Below are 23,797 nucleotides of genomic sequence, written 5' to 3' on the forward strand. Positions count from 1 at the left end.
AATGCCATCATTTAATGACACAACGTAGGATAATGTGAGGCTTCCGTCTGTGGCATGTAGAAGGCAAAAGCATGTGTAAACCTGTCTGCAGACAGTGAGAGCGCAAAGAATGTCCTGTGAAACGCCTTTCTTTAAAATGTCACACGCTGAAATCGCCTCTTTATACAGTTATGATATCATGTATAGAAATAAAGGCTTTTTTTTATAAAATAAAGCTGATTCATTTTCAAGCCACTTGGTGGATAGATTATGATAAATTGTCTTTTGCTGACATTCATTAAGTCACTCATTTGTTTTTTAACTGTATGAACTCAACACCAAAATGTGTTTGTCTCATTCAGCCTGTGTCACTGCTGTAGCCAGCCTGTCAGCATCATGATTGGGTTTTAGAGGAAAATGCCAACTTTCATAAATTTCCTCACGGGCTGAGGAAATGAGTCCAAGGACAGTTCTTCCCTTCTTTCCATCTCCGCCCTCTCTCCTATTATTATTCATCATATTCATGCTATTGTGTCGTGCTAATCACACCATTTACTCGTGTGTGTGTGTGTGTGTGTGTGTGTGTGTGTGTGTGTGTGTGTGTGTGTGTGTGTGTGTTAATTGAAGGCAGGCCCTAATTTAGCACAAATAGTCAGAATACACATATTGGTGGGATTTTACTGAAACCTCAGAGTTCAAGTAGCAACCTTTTCTGTCGTTACTATACATGAATCCTATTTTCACTGATGCCTTGAGTGTTTACATGAATTTTAAGACATTCAAACTAAATTTGTTGTTTAAAAACTCTTTAGCCTGCTAGTCCTCACATCAGATGTCTCCCTTCTTCCACATAGAGGTCTATAGTGAAATTGAGGGTTGCCATCCTTGCAGTAACAGGATCAATGACTCTGGCGTGCTGGTTTAAGACTGAAGGTCTCCAGTGTGTCACTGTGTGATTTGTTTGCTTCGTTCATTAGCTCTGGTCAAACGTCTGACATACAGCTGTTGTTTGTTTGCTTAGAGCTGGAACGTTCTAACCTCATCCTCGAGTCCTGTATGTGCAGTTTACACCTCCAGCCTCTCCTCTCCCTTCACTTTCTTGTTTTTCTTTTCTTTTTTAATTGTTTCTTCAGTTCTTTCTCCATTCATCTGTTCTCCTCTGAGGTTGGATCAAGTACGTTTTTCATGTTCACATCCCAGAATCTTTTTTTTTTTTTTTAACTGTGACTAAGGTAAAATATTACATTTGTTCAGCGATACATTAGCCTTAATTTTAACATGAATTCGCTCTCCATTTAAATCCAGAACCTACTTTGACCAAACTCTGTCAAATGTATGAAAACCAAATCATCCTTTTTAATTCATAGGACCGTTATTATAACGGATCGTTACAGATTCCACTTAATAATTTTTCATTTGTTGGATTTTTATGAATAGCGTTTATGGTATATAACAGAATAGTCCTTAATATTAGAATATTCCTTAATATAATATATAATATTTAAGTATAATGTCACTTTGTTTCACCCAGCCTTTGCTAAATGGAATCCATGAACCTGGGCTGTGATAAACATGTTGGGTATTTTAGCTCTCTGCTTGCCTGTGGTCTCTCACAGCGTGAGCGTTGCTGAGTGGATTCGATATGGGCCACAATGTTTGCTGGAGACTCTTCCTTTCAACGGAGCCACAACAAAAGAGTCATTATTGCCTAAAGTGCCACAGGCTTTATATAATAAGGGTCCTTCAATAGGTCCAGTCTCCACTCTTCACAGCCGTGCCACGACTAGCTGCAGTACACATAGTGTATGAACGATTATATTGTTTTTGTTGGAGGTTGGGCTAAATGTCTTTGTGCTGCTAGAAGCCTCCTTTTTTACTTATCTTTTCTATTTTTGGGGGAAATTTGCTTTGACCTTAAGTTTTGTTTTTTCTATGCTCTCTCTCCTCGGTCCTGCTGTTCATATTGATATGAGGTTAGAAGATGAAGTCTTATCTAGCTAATAATCAGTCCTAAAACCAATTTTAAAAAAGAATTGACTTGTTAATCTGGTAATTGAGCAGCAAAATAAGTAATGACTTAAAGTGGTTGAAAGTTCCTTTACAAAAATGTTTGTTTTAATGCAAATAGTTGTATGGTGAACACTGATTCATCTGTGTACTTTACTTTGGAATATGAAACGATTTATATGCGTGTCTCTGCTGAGGGAGCTTTGGAAATCCTCACTGAATGAGGAAAAAGTCACCTTAAAGCACCATGACAAACAGTACATACTGTTTTAATGTATTTAGACTCATGAGCAGTGTCATGTGACAAGAATCTATCACAGCCACACAACCCTATTTATGCTCTTGGCCCGACACACACCTCTGCATGCTCATGCACAACCTACAGAGGCCATGAGGATGTGCGGATTCCCCTCTTTCATTTCATGCCAAAAGGATGTGACCGTGAGTTTCCTCTGAGGCTGGAAAAGAAGAAGCTCTCTAATGTGTGCACATTCGAATCACCGCGTCTGTCACATGCACAGATGAATACACACACTTAACCACAGTCCTTTTGTCTCATACACACATTCACATGCACTCGCAGTCTTGCAGTCCTGTAAGACAGGATAGGATTGGACACGATAGCATGCCTCTGTAAAGATTGCCCTGGGATCATCCCTGCTATCCTTAATAGTATTCATGTTTCAGCAGTATTTAACACGCTCTATGTTGCTCTGTTTTCCCTGGTTTAGCAAACGCACCAGACTGTGCCTCCCATGGGTGCGAGATTGGCTGTGCAGTGACTCATGATGGGCCTCGTTGCTACTGTGGAGATGGTTACGAGGTTGCTGCAGATGGAAAGAAATGTAAAGGTGGGTGGTGATTTGGCAAATTCATTTTAGTTTGGCCTAAGACAAACAGAAAGTAACCATCTGGTTGCTGACTGCAGGGGACAGCATGTAGAGGTGATTCAACCAGCCTTTGGAAGAGAAGAGAACACTATCTTAAAGTTTCATCATTTACTGTGTGTGTTAATGCGCTTTTGTGTTTCTTTGTGTAGATTTCAATGAGTGTGGTGTGTATGGAACATGCAGTCAGACATGCACAAACACTGAAGGCAGCTACACCTGCAGCTGTGTGGAGGGCTATCTCCTGCAGCCAGACAACCGCTCCTGCAAAGCCAAAAATGGTGAGGGGGTGGACAGGAATCGACAGAGCCCAATGATTATAGTTCACGCTGAACCAGGAAATGGATGGCCAAAACATTATGCAGGAGATCATATTCCTTCCTAATATTTTCTCTCCTCTACTTAAAAATTTGTTAACCTCACCCAGAGCCTGTGGATCGTCTGCCTGTTCTGTTGATCGCCAACCTTAACAACATCCGATGCACCTCCCTGAGTGGCTCCGCGACCCGGGTTCCTTCCATCGCCACCAAACAGACCATGGCTATGGACTTCATCTATGCGGAGGAGACTGTTTGCTGGATAGATGTGGGTGATACCCCCGCTGCCACCCAGCTTAAGTGTGCCAGCATCCAAGACCTGAAGTCTGTCAGTAACAACCGCACCATCAACATCTCTCTCAGCTTGCACCGTGAGTAGAAGTTTACAGACAGTTGTTGACATAGTTTATATTTTCCTGTTTTCTTTAAAAGTGGTCAGCTGTGGGTTTGCTAGCTCAAACTCTACTGTAAGCTTGTCTCCCAAAAGCAGCTCAAACCAACTTGAAAGTGCCAAGAAGAAATGCTGAGGCCAACTTTATTTTTCAAAAGATTTTTTTTCCTCTAAAGAACAGGGGCACCCTGACACACCACTAAACTATCCCATAGAAGCAATGTGTGTGTAGCAGACTTACAGTTATATAATACATACAAGGCTTCCAGCATGCCTTTAGTTATTCATTTGCATACTTCTTGACAGGTAAAAGCAACCTGCTGGGAAGTTTGATTCATGCACTGACTGTGCGGAGCTTTTCAGAAGCCTGGAAAAGTATTTTTCCGCTGCTTTTGTTTGACCCATGCTAGTATGATCAGACACTGGTCTCTTATGTGATGGTATTTGGCACTAGGGTTTGCCAGACAAAAGTGCTCTCTGCCTTTTTCTAAGTCTTTCCCAGGACTGTACATTTTGTCCTCTGAGATGTGGTGGATAGGCAGCACATCTGTTTTGTGAAGGTAGCATTGTCATTGTGCATTGTCTGAACTCACAGGCTCCGAGTAACAACCAGATGCACACAAATGGATGTGCACAGTATATGATTACTTCCTATTGAGAGACTTACTCATATAATGCTGAAATGAATTATCTGTGATTGCAAGCCTGCCAAGGTCTGTTTTTATTCACCTGGCTGACAGAGCCGTTACTCTCTAAGAATGGGGGCAGAATTTGCAGACAAAACACAAAAAGCAAGGGCATGGTTTGCATGCTCGTAAACACATACATGCATGTGAGAAGTTTTCCCTTGAGAACCTGGCCCCAGGCGAAGAACAGCAGACAGGAAGAAAACAAGTGGAGTATCTGGGGTGTGTAGACCCTGAAGTGTGGGACACAAAACCTGTGTCATGATTGAAAGTGCCTTGGCTCATATCCACTTCAAATGAAGCTTGTGTAATAGTCGTCACTGTTGACAGCCGGGGCAGAGGCTAGAAGCTTTAGAAACTCTGGGGTTTTTCCAGTCTATTGATTCAGTCATGAGTCCCTCATATCCCGTCTCTCCCTTATTGTGTTGGCTTTTTGCTGTTGCTTTTTGGTCCAGTGCTCTTTTGAACCCCGTCTTCTTGAAAGCACAGCGCAGTTATATTTCGGGGAAAAACATTTCTATCAACCTGAAGAAGCACTGCTGATAAATGTATTTGGCGAGTGTCAGATATCAGATGTCATACTGAAGATACCTGTGGCATACTCACTGCAGCTCTCGCCTAAATTAGGAATCCGTGATCTGATTTGATATAGAAAATGTCCACAGTCACACGGAATATTATTATCATTTTAATAAAAGAGTCAAAACTCACAACTGGTCGTGGCAGATGGCTCCTTATTCCTGATCCTGGTTGTCCGGGTTTCTTCCTGTTAAAAGGGAGTTTTTCCTTCCCACTCTCGCCAACTGCTTGCTCATGTGGGATCATCTGATTTGGGGTTTTCTCTCTGTTAGGGTCTTTACCTTACAATATAAAATGCATTGAGGTGACTGCGGTTATGATTTGGCAATATATAGGTTTAATTTAATTTAATTTAATCACCGATTTTTCTATTTCTGGTATGCAAACCCGAGTCCACGTTCCCTGATAGTGTGCTCTTTTAAGTGGTCTAAGGGATAAATTATTGTGAGGTGTGGAATCGGGAGAAACACCAAATGAAATTTAAAGGGAAGGATGAAATTGAGAATGCGAAACCGAAGGTAGTTATATGATACACCTTGAAGCAATATGTATATGTGAGTGGTCATATCAATGGTATTCACATTCCTCTGTTGGTTTATGTCAGCCTGAACACTCACTTACATTCCTCGAGCCGTCTCAAGTCATGTCCAGTCAGGTCACTTCAGCATGCGCACGCACACAAACCCAAATACCTTTGAGTCGTTCAGCCATTACTTAGTAACATTATGTTTCATGAAGTGAGATTTGACACTTTCATCCATTCTTTTGTTGGATTTTTTCATTATATATTGTTTTCCTCTGTATCCTTTTTACTGCGACGCTTAAAAAAGAAAGCATTTTGAGATAAGAGTGCACCCGTACAACCTCCTTCAACTCAAAATCTGCTCATAAAACTGGTCCAAACCTGTTCGCTACAGAGGTTTTAACATATTCGCTTCTGCCCTGAACTTTTCCAGATGCTACCCAGAGGAATTTTTTGTGACAATTAAAATAGGCGAATGTGTCGGACCAGGCTTTAAACAAATTTTATCATTCCAGGTCCCTTAGTGCGGCGTCTGTGTAATGTACATTAGGCTTAATAAAGGAGGTGATTGTCCAGAGAATAGACAGTAAGGACGTGAGCGTGCTGCTTTGTGTCATATCCTGTGAAACCTGGCAGCAACCGTCGCCTAAACCAAACATAGTATTTCAGGTAGTAAGCATCTCTCTGACATGGATAATCTCCTGCTGTCCGCTACATGTGTGAAAAGGAAGCTGCAGACAATGTCTGGACCTGATTCACTGGACATTCATGTGTATAAACTGCTTATGTCTGTTCTGTTTAATAGAAGCAGGGATCAGGTGCTCTAGTAATAGCACGCTGGGCAGACTTAGGGATAGGTGTAGGGTTGATGCAGGGTTCACATGAACTGGTTGATTTATAGCTTTTGGGAGCCTGAAAGAGAAGCGCAGATAAGTGTACAAAGGTTCCAGATGTGGCCAGCTCTGTCTGCATGTTTAATTCTCCTACTGTGAAGATAAAAGGAAAGCAGAGCTGACCCGTCCCATCCTCTCCACCCTCTAAGCGGAGCTCCACAGCAGGGACCAGCACATCTCACCATGTCTGTCTTTCTGATGTTGTCCTTTTTGGGCATCTTTTTCAGAAGGTTTCATGTAAGGTTTTTGTCTTTCATCAGATCTTCTTATCTAGGTAATTACATCTCCTTTTTACTTGTTCCAGGGGGAGATTTGCCATAGTATAACTGCCTCTTAAATAGAGGTCAAATGTCACATCCCTGTAGACAAGCATAATCGCAGTACTCCCAAAACTCTGCTCTTTAGGGGTCAGTGACGTTTTTGTGCAGATTAATAGGATCTTCTTGGCACAAAGAGGATTATGGAAGCTGAAAAATCACCATCTTTCCTGCTTTGTACTGACATGTAAATATAAGAAGACATTTGTCTAGTTTGAAGAACTGCTAAGGCTGTGGCCTTGTATGCTTCCTATTTTTTTTTTTAAACCTTTCCTCCAAGTGCTTTAAGCTGTAGGTGTAACAGGCAGGAAGAGAAAAAGGGGGTTGGAGGGTAGAGTGGTTAGATGAAAAGAAAGAGGTGGGTTCATTCAGTTTCCCAGCAAACTTTCCACTTACCAGAAGCTGCATCAGTGGAGACGTCAACAGACTGCCTGGCTCTCTGGAGTAAGGGGCTCCGTAGGTTGTTACACAACGCAGCAGTCACTGGGTTGCACAACTGTCTCTGTACTCTGTATATGAATCTAATCAATGCCTTGTGCAGGCGTGCTTCCAGCTGGATTTTTGTAGAGGAGTTGGGTTTTAGGAGAGATACCAATGGGAATATCACTATCCCTTTTAACTTCATGAGAAACTTTTTCTTTTGTCAGAATTCTGATCCTGGTGTTTTTGAAACACCCAGGACTGCTGAACATTTGCTACTTGCCTATATAGTTTTGGCCATGTTGTTTTTTAGTTTAGTTAATGTATAGTCAGTTTTGATGTGAGATGGTCAGAGTTATCAATCTTCTCCTCAATCGCATAAAAATGTGTTATTTATGGCATTTCATCAAGAAAACTTCAAATCTCATGTAGTCCTTGCATTTTGAAGTTCTGTGCCGCTTTGATCGAAGCATTGCTGCAGCGTTCCAGTGCAGTTATTTCTCTAAATGCTCAAAGCTTGGGGAGAGGTTACTGGCTCACTTTCAGATGTGTTAACGCATGCAGCCCAAATTAAAGTTGGCGCTTTCTGATTTTGGTCCCTTTGTTTTGGTCATGATGTGGTCTCCATCCAAAAACAGTTTTTGGTGTCTAAGATGATTAAATGGGGACACGTTGGCAATTACAAACAATTAACTGTGATAGATTGGCAAAAACTACTGATTGAGTCAAACTGATTGCAACATACTGACAAACTGTCTGCATTTACAAATTGGACAACAGTTCTTTATAAACCTGCCAATCTGTCTGAGAGGGAGGGAACCAGGTGACCACTGTATGATTGTGAGTGGTTGAATGTGTTGCTCAAGAGTGTTGCACGTTGCACGCGGTGACCAGCAATGCCCAAATGGACAACCAGTTGATCACCACAGTACCTGCAGTCTGATTGCTGTAGTAGCTGTGGTGATTGTGGAAAAAATTCAGTGCCATCAGCGGGTAGCCACCTATTTATTTATTTAACTCTACCTAGCGAGGATATTGCCACCCTACTTTCGGTCTAGTGTAAGAGAGCCATTAGATTTGATCTGTTTACATCCTTTTTAAAAAAAAATTCTTATCAGAGTTTATATTATAATCTAAATGCATATAATGAAGAGTTGGAAATTTTAGCAGAGGTTTGGAAAGGCACCTCAGGTTAACACACTTGAAATGGTTAATGGAGGCATATGTAAACAAGAGCGTGTGTGTGTGTGTGGTCACTTTGATAGTGCGTGTGCGTGTGTGTGTGTGTGTGTGTGCAGTGATCTGGTTTGCTTTTAAAGAATATGCAGTGGAATCTGTTAAAACAACCATCTCTTCCCATCAGTGCATCCATCTGCAAAGTTTCTTCCTTAAACTGACTTAAAGTGGATACAAAATGTTGACATCCTTCATGAAGGTGTCGCAAGAGTTTCGGGTCAGTTTGACTCATATTAGCAATCATGTAGACCCTTCTGCACTGCACACATGCAATTAATGGGTCAGTGTCAGCTTAATACTTAATAATCTTACTCAAGAGCATGTCTTCAGACATGAGGTCTGCGAGGGAATTCTGTCTTACTCACTGATAAGAGTTTACAAAGTTTAGAAAGTGCTGGACTTCACCTCTAACTCTTAACACAACACCTTTTTCTTTTCCTTTCCTTCCCCGCACTCTACATGCCTTAATCAAACACAAGTGGAATGTTTGTAATGGACAACCTGCAAGATTACACAATAAATAACATTAATTCATTGCTGCTATTTTTTTTGTATCAAGATAGCAGTAAGTATAAGTATTCTTGGAACGGTTCCTGATATCATAAAATTAAAAAAGAGTATTTGGATTCATTGTGGTTTATGACTAAGAGTTATATGACTGTACTCCCACAACCCTGTTTTTTCTTTCTTTCTTTATCCTGTTGTTTCATCCTCTTCTCTCCCTTTCTCTCCTCTGCGTCCATCAGATGTGGAGCAGATGGCTATAGACTGGCTGACTGGCAACTTCTACTTTGTGGATGACGTGGACGACCGGGTGTTTGTCTGCAACAAGAACGGCAAAACTTGTGTGACCCTGCTGGACCAAGAGCTGTACAACCCTAAAGGCATCGCCCTGGACCCAGTGATGGGGTCTGTATTTGCCTCCAGGCTCCTTGACTTAAGATTGCCCTCATCCTGTTTTAGCACTGCTCAACAGGAAAATGCTGTCTTATGATCAGGCGACATGCTGACCAAGCAGCCAGGCGAAAATCAGAGCACTTTCTCAAGACACGGACCTAGACGGGATCCTTCTTTCCGACATAAATACTTCCATGTTGGTTGTTTCAAGTTCCTGATACTGACAATCTGTTATCTGGTAGTTCCTTTTAAAAGGATCATTTCTCTTTTTTGCGATTGTCTTTAAATAATTTTATTTAATTCCGATGTCTAATACAGTTGTCCTAGTTGTGGTCAACTAAATTTATCTAGTCCATTTCCTTTTCTGTGAAACCTTCTGTAATTGAAATCTATCCTCTTCCCCCTGCTACAGAAAAGTGTTCTTCACAGACTATGGGTCTACACCGAGGGTGGAGCGTTGTGACATGGACGGGCAAAACCGCACTAAGCTGGTCGACAGTAAGATTGTCTTCCCCCACGGTATCACTTTGGACCTGGTGAACAGGTTGGTGTACTGGGCTGACGCTTACCTGGATTACATCGAAGTGGTGGACTATGAGGGCAAGAATCGGCACACCATCATCCAGGGTCTGATGGTGAGGATTTGAGGATCAGTGTAACCATAAGAAATACACCTAATCACACGCAAACGCACTCAAGAATAAAGGCATGCATCTTATCAACCCAGCTTGGTACTCACAAAACATCTGTTTTCCATATCTCTGATTTAATCGTATGTTTGGAGAAAAAGCTCTTTTCCCGTTTCCCGCAAAGAGTGCATGCCTCTCCTGGGGATAGGTCCTTTTTATTGCCTTGATTGATATTACTTAAAGAGTGTGTGATTTTCCTGGCTAGTGCCTCGCTAAACATATTAGTCTGGCCCTAGTGGAGCTTGGCTCAAACTTATAGGGAAGTAATGATCTTAATGAAATCAGGACTGTGGTGGTGGTGTGTGTTTGTGTGAGAGGTGGAGGGAGGTAATGTGATCTCAGCCCATACATCTTTCTGACAGCAGAGGAGAGCTGCACAGAATAGACCCTTATAAAAGTAAGACCCCTCTCTCCTTTACAGCAGATGAGGAGTGAAGCCTTTGTGCTGCTCCGTGCCAAGTTTACTCAGACACTCGCTCTTTATCTGTCTGTCTGTCTGTGTTTCTCTAGTTTTCTCTGTCTTACAGAGATTATTCACATTCTTAAATTTAAACCGATCAATTGCTCAATAGACAAGTTGAATTAAGCTGGATTTGCAGGACAGTGTTGAAGATAAAATGTGCACAAACAATATTGCCCAAACTATTAGTCAGCCAGCTTGAGCAAACCCTTTTGCTAAGAATGCAGAGATATTATGTCTGACATGCAACATCTCTTTTTTCCCCTCAATGTTTTTCTCCTTTATCTTATTTCAGATCGAGCATCTGTATGGGCTGACTGTATTTGAGAACTATCTCTATGCAACAAACTCGAACGAAGGCAACCTCAACTCCAAAACGACCGTGATTCGAGTAAACCGCTTCAACAGCTCCGACTTCCAGGTGGTGACCCGGTTAGATCGGGGAGCTGCGCTGCACGTGTACCATCAGAGACGTCAACCTCAAGGTGCGCAGTGAGACTTTTATAAACGTCCACAAATAACAGTTACTGCCAGGCAAATGTGTTTTCAAAGCAAATCGTTACATAACTGTTGTGCGCTTGTTTCCTCGCTCAGTGCGTAGTCACGCGTGTGCTTTGGATCAGTTCGGAAAAGCTGGGGGCTGCTCTGACATATGTCTGCTGAGCAACAGCCACAAGACCCGAACCTGCCGCTGCCGCTCGGGCTTCAGCCTCGGCAGCGATGGCAAATCCTGCAAGAGTGAGTGAAGAAATTGATTTGACAAAGATGAAAACCTTTTGACTTGATGATGGGAGATGGGAATGAAGTAATAGTGGTTTGAAAATCTCTGACAGAATAATTGTTCATTTATGATGCTTCTCTGCAGAGCCGGACCACGAGTTGTTCTTGGTGTATGGCAAGGGTCGTCCTGGAGTCATCAGGGGCATGGACATGAACGCTAAAGTGCCCGATGAGTACATGATTCCGATCGAGAACCTAATGAACCCCCGAGCATTGGATTTCCACGCCACCAATGAATTCATATACTTTGCTGATGCCACAAGCTACATCATCGGGCGGCAGAAGATAGATGGCACAGATAGAGACGTCATACTGAAGGATGGTAAAGACTGAAAATTCAGGCTACTAAAAAGAATTTGTGGATAAAAAAAAAAAATAATGAAGTCAGCTTATTTCAGATTCAGTTCTATTTATTCTTTTGGATTGGACAGCCAGTAGCTTTTTCACACTGACTACTTTTGCTTATCTCAGGTATCCACACGGTAGAGGGAATAGCAGTAGACTGGATGGGAAATAATCTTTACTGGACAGACGATGGACCAAAGAAGACTATCAGTGTTGCCAGGCTGGAGAAGGCTTCACGGACCCGCAAGATTCTCATTGAGGGCAAGATGAGCCACCCTAGAGCCATTGTTGTGGACCCCCAGCACGGGTGAGACTTGAGGGAGGGGCTGTTAACTTAATGAATCTTCTTTCCATCAGCATTCAGTTGAGATGAAGTATGTTTTGAGTGCCTTGCAGTTGTGTGGGCTGCTTACACGGTAGGTTTTTGTTTGACTTGCTGGTCACATTTATGTGTAGGAGCTGGCAGGTTTTCAAGAGATTCTTTTCTTTTAGATACTCCCTCATTTGCTTTGTTGTGGGATGTTGCATCAAAGAGCATCACAGCGTAAAGCTATATTTAACAGGTTCTGCAGTTCAGATCCAGAAATGTCTCACCTTTCGAATGTGGTAAAACCTCACCTTGTCTCCCAGATGGATGTACTGGACTGACTGGGAGGAGGATCCCACAGAGAGCAACAGAGGCAAGATCAAGAAAGCTTGGATGGATGGTTCGCATCACCAAGTGTTCCTCACTAGCAAAACTGTCCTGTGGCCCAATGGGTTGAGTCTGGACATTCCCCAGGGAATCCTGTACTGGGTGGATGCTTACTACGACCGCATTGAGATGGTTTACCTAAACACCACTGAGCGAAAGGTTGGTGAAACTCTGGGACTATGTCGTATTTGTTGTCTGATTACAATTTTATCCTACTAGAATTTGAGATGCATTCTCGATTTAACAGGTGGTGTATGAGGGGCAGGAGCTTAACCATGCCTTTGGCTTATGCCACTACAAACAATTTCTGTTTTGGAACGAGTACCGCGGTGGCAGCATCTACAAACTGGACCAAGTCACTAAAACAGTCACTCTACTCCGCAATGAGAGGCCGCCCATATTTGAGATCAGAGTGTACGATGCACACCAGCAGCAAGGTACGTATCCTTCTACTTATTTTTTCCCTTTTCCCATTAAACATAAGATGACGTGACACTGTTTTGCGTCTCTTCCCACTTTGACTTCGTGTAGGAACCAACGCGTGTCGAGTCAACAATGGCGGCTGCAGCAGTCTGTGCCTCGCCATTCCTAATGGCAGATCCTGCGCCTGTGCTGATGATCAGATCCTTGATGGCAATAACGTTACTTGCAGAGGTACTTAGCTGTCTTACCAGTAGAAGATGATATTGCTTGGCAGTACAAGAGATGAGTTTAAAACAAAATCAACACTTTGCTTTCAATTTGCAAGATATTTTAAATGTTAGTGTTTCCAAATGTGTGCAGAAATTCTAACTAAGCTCCGTCAATATTTTTATAACTTTAAGAGCTGACTAACAAAAGCTAACTTGGTCACTAAAAAGCTTTTGTTCACATGCTCGCTTCTTGTCTCAATGGCTCATCTGTTTCTGCTCCTACCCCTGATCTCCTCTCTAGCCAACCCCGCCTACGTTCCCCCGCCCCAGTGCCAGCCTGGGGAGTTTGCTTGCAAGAACAACCGCTGCATCCAAGAGCGCTGGAAGTGTGACGGGGACAACGATTGTCTGGACAACAGCGATGAAGCCCCTGAGCTCTGCTGTAAGTGTGCCGCATCATTGTCATGGTTACACAGCAACACAAAGATAAACAAAAGGGTGTTTAAGGGTCTTAGCTAACGCAACCCGACAGAGGGCAAACTAAAGTTTCCAACATCTGTCTCTTTCCATGCGGCGTTTACGTGGCTGCTAACTCTGACATCATGAGTCGATACCGAAAAGCAAAGGGTCACATTCGACTAGAATGTTCTTCATTTGCTACTTTGACAGACTTTGAACCGTTTTCTAAGATTTTGTTCTTTTCTGTTTCTTCCCCCAGACCAGCACACCTGCTCAGCCGAGCGATTTAAGTGCCAAAACAATCGTTGCATCCCCCTGCGATGGCTGTGTGATGGTGACAATGACTGTGGAAACGATGAGGATGAATCGAACACCACCTGCTCTGGTATATACAAGCTGAGTTGCATCTAGTTCGGAGAGCATACAGAGAGGGAGAAAGAGAGTAAATTCCAGACCATACAGCTGTGCTCATATCGGAAAAGAAATGATGCAGTCATCAGAGGATGACTCCACTTTAAAACTGTTTTAATTGGAGGAAGCATGTAAGAGTAAAGCGATCCAAAGTGATCTGTTAGTTTTCATTTAGTCATGCAGCAGATGCCAGCAACAATCTACAAAGAGTTCAGGAAGATGTATAAATCTTTAGCACCATTAGTTAAAGCTCTCTGAGTGTGTCAGATAGATTGAAAGCGACTGGAAGTACTTTTTGAGGCAATTTCGCATGGTTTGATTCTGTAACAGCGCAGACCCTAAAAAATAAGCAGAGAACAAATGTATAATTTCCCCTTTCAGCTCGCACATGTCCACCCAACCAATACCCCTGTGCCAGTGGGCGCTGCATCCCCATCTCCTGGACATGCGACCTTGATGATGACTGTGGAGATCGCTCAGATGAACCTGATTCCTGTGGTGAGTCTTTATTGCTCTTTCATTTTGTTGCTCTTCCTTGAATATCACATTTTTCTCTATAAATATTTTTTAAATACACTCCTCTTTTGCTCCCTTTCCGCAGCGTATCCAACCTGTTTCCCTCTCACCCAGTTCACCTGCGCCAATGGCCGCTGCATCAATATAAATTGGCGCTGTGACAACGGTGAGTATCATCCCTCCCTTCCCCACTTGTCACGCTGTACTGTAGAATCCAATCTAAAAATCTTGCGTGTGTGCGCTGATGTACAGACAATGACTGTGGAGACAGCAGCGACGAAGCAGGCTGCAGCCACTCTTGTTCCAGCGTCCAGTTCAAATGTAACAGCGGCCGCTGCATCCCAGAATACTGGACCTGCGACGGCGACAATGACTGTGGAGACTACAGTGACGAGACTCATGCCAACTGTACCAACCAAGGTAATTTAGCTCAAACTGAAATAGTCCTGCTCTAACTTGTTTTTGTTATGGTAGCGTCTGCTCTCGTGTCTTGTAGCTGAGTCAGGTTCTCGTTGTCATTTATCAAAGATGCTATCATTATATTTACAGGTTGCTATTTGCACTCATAAAGGGGTTGTCACAATGTCACAACATGTTTAGCTTCTCCCTATCCCACTTCCTGTACTCCACATGCCCCTACATGCTCTCCAGCTTCCTCTGATCCATTTCTGTTGCTATGTTTTGTGGTTAGACAACAAATCTCATAACTCTTTCATGGTGTCGTGCAACTAGCACAGATGTTTTGACTGTGCTGTAGCGATATGAACTTACATGTTTGGAGTGTTTCCTCGGGGTGTGCTGCTTTTTCATATGAACGACATCACATCTCAGTGTTGCACAATTACCTTTAGCCTTGCTCTGCCTAGAAGCTCCTGTGAACTGTGAGTGTCCGATGTTGTATGTACCGTTTGATCCATGCCGAAATGCTGTTAAGTCCCAGCATGCAAAATCCGGGCCCAGCGTGACCTGCTGGTCTAATGAGCAATCTGTGCTCTGTTGTGTGTGCCCGGCTGCGTGTGTTTGCGAGTTCTCTTGGCTGCCATCTGGAAGTTATTAAGTGAAATAAAATAAAACGGTTTCATCACTTTCCCCTATTATATATTGTGGTCCTGTGCCGCGAGGAGTCCAGTTTTATTTAGCTGTGCCGAACGCTGTCATAAGGAGATGTCACTGTGCCGTTTCTGCAGCGATGCATTTAATCTCTCCGCTACAGTCAGTGAGCCATGTGTATTATTGTTATTTGGGTTGGCTCAGAGTCAGGTTGTCACCCAGCATCCCAGGATACCTGCACAATAACTAATGACTGTAACGGCCTTTTCTTTCTCATCCCAGTTTTTTTGCTTTTGTTTTTTGGGCATCTGTTTGTGTGGTCTTTGTAGCTGTGAGCTGTGATTTCTGTTTTGTTCGTGTTTGATTGCTTCTCTGCACACATCATCACTTTTGCTGGCTAACTATGACATTTTGTCTCTCTAGCAACCCGACCTCCAGGTGGCTGCCACGGAGACGAGTTCCAGTGTCGCATGGACGGCCTGTGCATTCCCAAGCGCTGGCGTTGCGATGGCGACACAGACTGTATGGACCTGAGCGATGAGAGCAACTGCGAGGGCTTCACTCAGACTTGTGACCCTGCGGTCAAGTTCAGCTGCAGGGACTCTGGTGAGGAATTTGCCAGATGCTAGTTAAGGGTGAACTTTTTGGACAGTATGAATAAAAGATGTGATTATTTGTTGTGCAAGAAAGCAATGAAATGCTTTATCGCAGGAGGAAGAGAAAGTGGAAGATTTACTGACTGTCATGGATAATGTTCGACTGTTGCCACTGGTTTCCATTTTGTCATCAGGATTACATAAAAACTGGAACTTGGAAATCACTGTTTTTTGTGCTTGTGTCAATATAATGATGTGACTGTATTTAACTGTAAACTGTATTTAATAGAGGAATATAATAGAGATTGCCTCCAGACGTACGCAGTGATGTAAAATAGCAGTGCTTTCACTCATAAATGATTTTTGGATTTTCCTACAAGAAATGTGAGTTAAATAGAGATTCTTAAAATTTATTATAAACTTAATTTATTAACTGTTTTTTTTATTTATTTCAAAACTGCTACATATAAGATTTGTCCTAAATATCTAAAAGACTTACTCTTTACTTTGTAGACAAGTTGCAAGTTAGACCACGATTCGCTGTCAAAGCAGCTGCGATGTCACAAATACAGCTTCCAGATGTGACGTTTAGTGTGCTCAAACAAAATGTACAAGTTTAAAAGAAGATCATCATTCTGTCCACTCAGTGCCGAAGCAGCATTGGCCAAAATGTATTTTTGAACGGTGCGCTAACTAAATGACACAAGCTTAAAAATGAGTATTTTGTGGTGTTTTTCAGCTCGCTGCATCAGCAAAGCCTGGGTGTGTGACGGTGACAGTGACTGTGAGGACAACTCGGATGAGGACAACTGCGAGGCATTGGTGTGCAAGTTGTCTCACCACGTGTGCGCTACCAACGACTCCATCTGTCTGCCTCCCGAGAAGCTGTGTGACGGCACAGACGATTGTCCGGATGGTTCCGATGAGAAACTTTGTGGTGAGAATATTCTGGAAAAACTTTGAACTCAGAAAGCACAACATCTGTTCAATGTTATGTTGTGATTTAACTTACAATTTAACATTCAAAACACCTTTCTGGATAAACGCCAACCCTTTCATTTTATTTCTTGCCTGCAGACTTGTGTTCGCTGGGCAATGGGGGTTGTAGTCACAACTGCAGCATTATTCCTGGGGAAGGCTTCATGTGTTCTTGTCCGCTGGGCATGGAGCTGGGAGCTGACAACAAGACCTGCCACATCCAGAGCTTTTGCGCCAAACATCTCAAGTGTAGCCAGAAGTGTGAACAGGAGAAATCTAGTGTCAAGTGCTCCTGCTATGAGGGCTGGGAGCTGGAGTCTGACATGGAGAGCTGCAAAAGCACCGGTAAGCCCCCCCACGCCACCCCCCAAGAAACAGGGACTTTTGTCTTGTAGAGATTTTTGTCTCACTTTGCTTTAAACTATTAGAGGATTTACTCCACTAATAATGTTTCTTCAGAAGGCTGAGCAGCCAGCATTTTGACATATTTATAACTAGAAATGTTATATGGAGCAAATGTGTGAGATGTGACAGGATTTGATCCATGACCAACGTGGGGTTTTCGTGAATTTGGGATTTGGTTTTTCCGTACGCTTTGCTGAGTGAGATTTCTTTTCTCCTTCAGATCCCTTCAAGCCTTTCATCATCTTCTCCAATCGCCATGAGATCAGAAGGATTGACCTTCATAAAGGAGAGTTCAGTGTGCTTGTACCAGGCCTTAGAAACACCATTGCTTTAGACTTCCACCTCAACCAGAGCACCCTGTACTGGACTGATGTTGTGGAGGACAAGATCTATCGTGGGAAACTGTCTGAAAATGGAGGTGAGTTAGCTTGTTGTGTTCTTTTTTTTTTTTTTTTGCTCTGATTTTGTATCTTATAATCTTTTTGTTAAAGTAAAACAAAAATCTTGCAAGGTGGTGATTACATAAGCAAATCGTGATTTTGACCGAGCATTTCGTGGAAATTAACTTCCGCTGAACAAATACGCTCTAATTTCTCAGAGCCAATTGTTTTTTCAAAGAGGCTGTGGTCAGCAGTGGTGGTCTGTGACCCTGAATAAATCCCGCAGGTCATGGTCAGCCTTTCGTGCTCCAAAAACCCAGGTCTGCTCGCCAATCAAATTGTGTTCTCAGCACAGCACTAAGGGGGCACACGGAAGGCTTTGTCTCTTCCTATTTGTCTCAGTACTTGCTGTGCCTGACTGCAGCCAAAACACTGATGTAGCGTAGGAGGCACAACACACTGCTGTTCCAGTTCCCAGCCCTCCAAGTTTAACATTAAAACAAGGCTCCTGAGCAGGAACATTGTGACCAGCTCATAGATCACCTCCTGCTGCTTGTTAAGTAGGTCATTTCAGCAGCTCCAAAGTAGTGGGCATAAACTGGGTAGTGCCAGCGCCTTAATAAAGGAACCCTGGCCCACACAAAGACACATAAAGGCAGATATCACTCCACTGTTCTTTCAAGCACACTGCAAAGACATACCCGTCTCGCTCTAATTACTACTGGAAGGCATTTTAAGACATGTGTGCTTTAACCCGGAGCCAAAGATTGATCACAAGTTGTGGTTTTGCACTTAGTTTGCACTAAAGCCAAATGTTTGAGGTCTTGTGTGTTTTCTTAGATGTGGGGTTTGATTTGTCTTCAGGGGTGTTTGTGATAAATGTGCCATCTTGAGATTCTCTCTCTTTTAGTCAAAGTAACACAAACCATGCTCCCCCCCATTCTTAAAACTTTGCTAGCATTAAAATTTCACATGCTATAAAATTGTCATGTTTGATGTGTAGCTTTAAAATAAAAATCTTCAAATTTTCCGTACGGATTTTCTCTGCTCCGGTCAGCCCTGACCAGTTTTGAGGTGGTGATCCAGTATGGGCTGGCTACTCCAGAAGGCCTAGCTGTGGACTGGATAGCAGGAAACATTTACTGGGTGGAGAGCAATCTGGACCAGATTGAGGTGGCCAAACTGGATGGGACCATGAGAACGACCCTGCTAGCCGGCGAAGTGGAGCATCCCCGGGCCATCGCCCTAGATCCTCGAGATGGGTAAGAACCATATATGGATGGATTCCAAACTTGGATATATATCTGATGGATATATTCATCCTACTGTTTCTTTCATTAACCAGTTCTCATGCGATGATGCTGTACACATCTGTAAAATCCCTCCTCACATTGATCATTTTCTGTCACCAGTATCCTGTTTTGGACTGACTGGGATGCAAGTCTGCCCAGAATTGAGGCAGCATCCATGAGCGGTGAAGGCAGACGCACCATCCACAGGGAGACCGGCAGTGGTGGGTGGCCCAACGGACTCACTGTGGACTACATGGAAAGACGCATTGTCTGGATTGATGCCAGGTAGCATCTGCCACTAGATTCTAAATATACGGCTCAGGTTGCACCGCATCTACCCACTTGCTTATTCCATCACCCACTCGCTCAGTTTTCTTCATCTCTGGCTGCTACACCAGTGTTTTGTTCTTTGCTTACAACAAACTACATTTAAAGAGCAAATAAATAACATGAACATACTTAACCTGATATGTCTCTGCTCTTACATACTATACATCTCTCTGTTGTTTCTCAAGGTCGGATGCTATCTACTCAGCAATGTACGATGGCTCGGGGCTGATTGAAGTGTTGCGGGGTCATGAGTATTTGTCCCACCCCTTTGCTGTCACTATGTACGGAGGCGAGGTCTACTGGACTGACTGGAGGACTAACACTCTGGCCAAAGCCAATAAATGGACAGGACACAACGTTACTGTGGTGCAGCGCACCAACACGCAGCCCTTTGACTTGCAGGTCTATCACCCATCCAGGCAACCCCAGGGTATGTAGCATACCAGATAAAGAGGCATAGACATTCACAGAGAAACACATGCTTGCATAGGCAGAGCGACTGTGTCACACATTTACCCCTGCTTGTCAGCATGGCTGAATGTTTTTGGGCTGTAACTCTAAGGAGAAGGGTGGCGAGCTCACAGTTCATTGCTCACCATGTTATTCATGGCTCCTGTTCCCCCAAGACAGCTGACCTTTTAGACCTGCGAGACTTCTTGTCTCCTCACACTGTGAGCGTTTTGGACACCTCCCGCTTTTGCCTTGTTGATCAAAAAGTCACCTCACTGTTTGGCATTTCCCACGGGCCGGGTAGGAAATAAAATCCTCCCCCTGCAACTTAAATGTCATATGTTGATCTGATCTCACAGACACGCATGATTGACAAGATTGCAAAAGGGTCGTCGGATTTATTTTTGAGCGTTTTGCCATGTCGCACTGTCACCTTGTTTAGTAGCCAGTGGTTAGGGGATCCCAAGGGTATGTGGGCAGTAGAGAGGCACTGGGTCTGTAATTGGTGACAGGGAAAGAGGGATCTGACAAAACTGTTGATTGACAGTTGCAACCAATAACTATGACAGTGACGAAGCAGCAAGCTGGGTTGACAGACCTGGAAGACAAAGGAAATGGGAAAGTACTTTACACTGCAGGCCACCTTTACCCTTTCACACACACATTTATACTCTGCTCTTGGCCCTTGGAGGGTTGGGGGTATTTCTATTGTCTTAAACTATGTCTGTTTCGGCTGTCCTTGATAAATAATAGCCAGTGTAAAATAACTGTGATGATATTGCTTCATACACTGGTCACAGTTTGAAATTTGCAATTGTTTTATGTTGAATGATAGCCTGAGCCCAGAATTTAGGATGACCGTCTCACACCATGACTGTTGCTGCTGCCTATGTGAATGAAATGACTGCAGCATGAAATGGCAATCTGACCATATCTATGGTGCTATTGTGGGGGAAAAAAGCTAAACTAAAACCTAAACTAAAATAAAAATGGAAAACAAAATATTTGGAATTCCAATGCAGAAGAATGTGTAGCTGAGTTGTAGCAGAAGAAGCCTTGTTTGTACAATGAGTTCTCCAGCTGTTATCACAATCCTGTCAAGAGGAAGTAGCTCAGAAGCAAATAGTGGAGGAGCTGCAGCTGTGCAACCCACGATCTCACTCTTACACTGTACAGTCTCCATGCATCTAACTTCATGTCCTGCACAAGTTGAATGATGCACATTGTAATGAATTTATACGTTTGTTATAGTCACGCAGTCTGTGGACTCCTTAAGGCACAAATCTTTCCCCCCCCCCCCCCACTTAATTACCTTAAAGGCCAATAAATAAAGAGTAAAAGGTTAATTTAATTCCTCTGACACAAGCAGGCTCCAGCATGTCTCGGTGTAACACCACAATGCAGAGTTATTAGTATTATATTCACTGAAATCTTCAAAGCTCACTGTGAGCCTCCTCTTCCTGTGTTTCTCACAAAACACATCTCATCTGCATTTTTGTCTCTCTTGCTTTCTTGAAACATCCAAATTAATGTTTTTCCTTTCCTTCCTTTCAGCCCCCAACCCATGTGCCCCCGCTGACGGTAAACCCCTTTGCTCCCACTTGTGTCTCATCAACTTTAACCAGACCTTCTCCTGCGCCTGTCCTCACCTCATGAAGCTGCAGCCCGACAAGTACACCTGCAAAGGTAAGGACAGACCCGTTGTTTCACAGCAGAAAAGCGCACATCACCCACATTCTTTTTCCCCTTACCTTTTCAAATCTGCTGTGATGGAGGATATACAGACAGCGCTGTCACATATAATCCATTTCATCAAGGAGGGAGAGAGGGGCTTTGTGTTTGCTGGAATCTTTTCATGCAATTGTTTTGACTGCTACGGTGAGCCGTGTTGCTGAACAGGATATCTTTTCTGATAGAAGATCTGATTACGTCGCCTCCGCTTGCTCCATATTCCCTTCTTAGCTTTCAGTTCCATGTAATTTCATATAAAATCCTGTCACTGAAGATGAAGGGAAGTCTTCATTCGTTGCAGTTTGATTGCACGAGTGGGTTTCATGATGGTTTCGAAGGGTAGCTGTGGGGAATTTTTGTACATGTGTGCAGACGCTCTCTTTTTCATCACCTCATATTTTTGCATTTCTCCAAAAATGATCCAAACATGAGCCATTTAGATGTAAAAATAATTGGATGCACATTAAAACGAGAACTTTAATTAAGCACTTATATTCCACTCTGAACCAAATAAAATAAGTTTGGACCAAACTTTCTAATTCAGTGCTTAAAATCATTTGTTGTTTATGCTGATTATGCAGATTTTCAGTTTAGCAGGTGATATTTTATCTCTCTTAAGTATAAGAAGTAAAAACCTAACCCTGCCTAATTCCTTATTTAGAATGTATGTAGCTGAAAAAGGGGTGTTTATGCCTAATATGAAATTTCAACTTCAAGTCATTCTAAATCTTTCCTGACGTCTTCATTTCCAACATTGGAGTTGGAAAAACTGACATGTCTAATTTTACATGTTAAAAAAAAACAGCCTGAAATATGCATTTTATTCCTCTCTTTCTAGTTTTGCATTCCTGCTAGAATAACGTGCTTTAGTAGATCTCATCTCATCCAGTGTTTGTTTCTCTTTTCCAGAGTCTCGCAAGTTCCTTCTTTACGCTCGTCAGATCGAGATCCGAGGTGTTGACATTGACAACCCCTACTATAACTACATAATCTCCTTCACCGTGCCGGATGTAGACAACGCGACAGTGGTGGATTATGATGCTGTGGAGCATCGGATCTACTGGTCAGATGTGCGAACACAGACCATCAAGAGAGCTTTCATCAATGGCACAGGGGTGGAGACTGTGGTCTCTGCTGGTAAGAACAGTCTCAGGAATATCCGTCAGTCCGTGATTTATTTACTTCTTTGCTTTTCTTTGGTTTTTTTTTTTAAAAATAAGGCTCATAATTTAATATTCGCTGTAAAGTATAATAAGAGGGTTTGGGAAGATAAATAAAAACAGTTTTTGTTAGCACGCTGCATGTTCTAAAAATCTGCAAAGCTTCATTTTGCTTCTGAAATTTGGCAGACCTTCCTAATGCCCATGGCCTGGCAGTAGACTGGGTGTCCAGGAACCTCTTCTGGACCAGCTACGATGCCAATAAGAAGCAGATCAATGTGGCCAGACTGGATGGATCTTTCAAGAATGCCGTCATCCAGGGACTGGACAAGCCCCACTGTCTAGTGGTCCACCCTCTGCTTGGGTGAGTGTTCCCGGCACTTAATATGTCTGCATTCAGTTTAATATGTCAGTTATTTCTCCTAATATTACTCACTTAAAGATTGAAAGGTTTTTCTTTTGTTGTTTACTTCTAGGTTATTTTTTTTTATTCCCTTCAAGTTTAGTCTTAATCTTTGATCTACTTTATCCTTGTTTAGTACTGTACTCTTCTTGCCTCTCTCCATATTTCATAATATTCACACTCCCATCACAGGAAGCTTTACTGGACTGACGGTGACAGTATAAGCATGGCTAACATGGATGGCAGCAACCGCACCACACTTTTCACCAACCAGAAAGGACCAGTAGGTGAGCAGATGTACCCCTATCAGTAAATAATACAGATTCTCTACAGAGTAAAAGCCCAGAACAAACATGTTAGTGTAGCATATGTACTATACATAAATAACAGCATGATTTTTATTTGCTTTCAGGCCTCTCTATTGACTATGAAAAGGAGCAGCTGTACTGGATCAGCTCAGGAAACAGCACCATTAACCGCTGTCAGCTGGATGGCTCTAAACTCGAGATCCTTGAAGGTGTTAAAGGCAAATTGACCAAAGCGACTGCGCTGGCTATTATGGGTAAGAAGAAAAGTGTAATACTTTAAGTTTATCATCCTTGTCCTCTGTATATTTATCATTTTTCTGTTGGCTTATATTCTGGTTACATCAATTATGTAGGAGACAAGCTGTGGTGGGCCGATCAGGGAACTGACCAGATAGGAACATGTGACAAGAAGGATGGAGGAAACTGGAAAGTTTTGCGAAACAACACCTCCCCAATGATGCACATGAGGATCTATGATGAGGATGTGCAGAAAGGTAACAGAAAAAGAGTTACATGTTCTGAAGTGGATGTAAAGTCTCCTGCATTTAATGCAAATACTAGTAAAGAAAATGTTTGTCTTTGTTCCTCTGATCTTT

At 42.8% G+C, this 23,797-nt stretch overlaps 1 protein-coding gene across 1 annotated transcript in view; it reads left to right on the plus strand.

Moving 5' to 3' along the window:
- The window catches only part of LOC146644605 (low-density lipoprotein receptor-related protein 1-like), a 78,710-nt gene that overhangs the window by 28,379 nt on the left and 26,534 nt on the right, over positions 1 to 23,797 (plus strand). Inside the window, exons 4-33 of the mRNA XM_085394852.1 lie at positions 2,718 to 2,837; positions 3,026 to 3,154; positions 3,301 to 3,561; positions 8,982 to 9,144; positions 9,545 to 9,767; positions 10,577 to 10,766; positions 10,876 to 11,019; positions 11,147 to 11,383; positions 11,533 to 11,713; positions 12,037 to 12,259; positions 12,348 to 12,537; positions 12,632 to 12,754; positions 13,034 to 13,174; positions 13,451 to 13,576; positions 13,984 to 14,100; positions 14,204 to 14,284; positions 14,371 to 14,538; positions 15,592 to 15,774; positions 16,504 to 16,701; positions 16,842 to 17,087; positions 17,368 to 17,565; positions 18,585 to 18,789; positions 18,940 to 19,104; positions 19,335 to 19,579; positions 21,154 to 21,285; positions 22,240 to 22,467; positions 22,680 to 22,854; positions 23,086 to 23,180; positions 23,306 to 23,455; positions 23,555 to 23,695. Coding sequence (XP_085250978.1) covers positions 2,718 to 2,837; positions 3,026 to 3,154; positions 3,301 to 3,561; positions 8,982 to 9,144; positions 9,545 to 9,767; positions 10,577 to 10,766; positions 10,876 to 11,019; positions 11,147 to 11,383; positions 11,533 to 11,713; positions 12,037 to 12,259; positions 12,348 to 12,537; positions 12,632 to 12,754; positions 13,034 to 13,174; positions 13,451 to 13,576; positions 13,984 to 14,100; positions 14,204 to 14,284; positions 14,371 to 14,538; positions 15,592 to 15,774; positions 16,504 to 16,701; positions 16,842 to 17,087; positions 17,368 to 17,565; positions 18,585 to 18,789; positions 18,940 to 19,104; positions 19,335 to 19,579; positions 21,154 to 21,285; positions 22,240 to 22,467; positions 22,680 to 22,854; positions 23,086 to 23,180; positions 23,306 to 23,455; positions 23,555 to 23,695 — 5,178 coding nt within the window. The remainder of the gene's footprint in view (positions 1 to 2,717; positions 2,838 to 3,025; positions 3,155 to 3,300; positions 3,562 to 8,981; positions 9,145 to 9,544; positions 9,768 to 10,576; positions 10,767 to 10,875; positions 11,020 to 11,146; positions 11,384 to 11,532; positions 11,714 to 12,036; positions 12,260 to 12,347; positions 12,538 to 12,631; positions 12,755 to 13,033; positions 13,175 to 13,450; positions 13,577 to 13,983; positions 14,101 to 14,203; positions 14,285 to 14,370; positions 14,539 to 15,591; positions 15,775 to 16,503; positions 16,702 to 16,841; positions 17,088 to 17,367; positions 17,566 to 18,584; positions 18,790 to 18,939; positions 19,105 to 19,334; positions 19,580 to 21,153; positions 21,286 to 22,239; positions 22,468 to 22,679; positions 22,855 to 23,085; positions 23,181 to 23,305; positions 23,456 to 23,554; positions 23,696 to 23,797) is intronic.

The sequence above is a fragment of the Rhamphochromis longiceps genome, linkage group LG20, assembly GCF_057381845.1.
Source record: "Rhamphochromis longiceps isolate RC_006_pf linkage group LG20, R_longiceps_female_GT1.1, whole genome shotgun sequence".
In the NCBI taxonomy this organism is placed as follows: Eukaryota; Metazoa; Chordata; class Actinopteri; order Cichliformes; family Cichlidae; genus Rhamphochromis; species Rhamphochromis longiceps.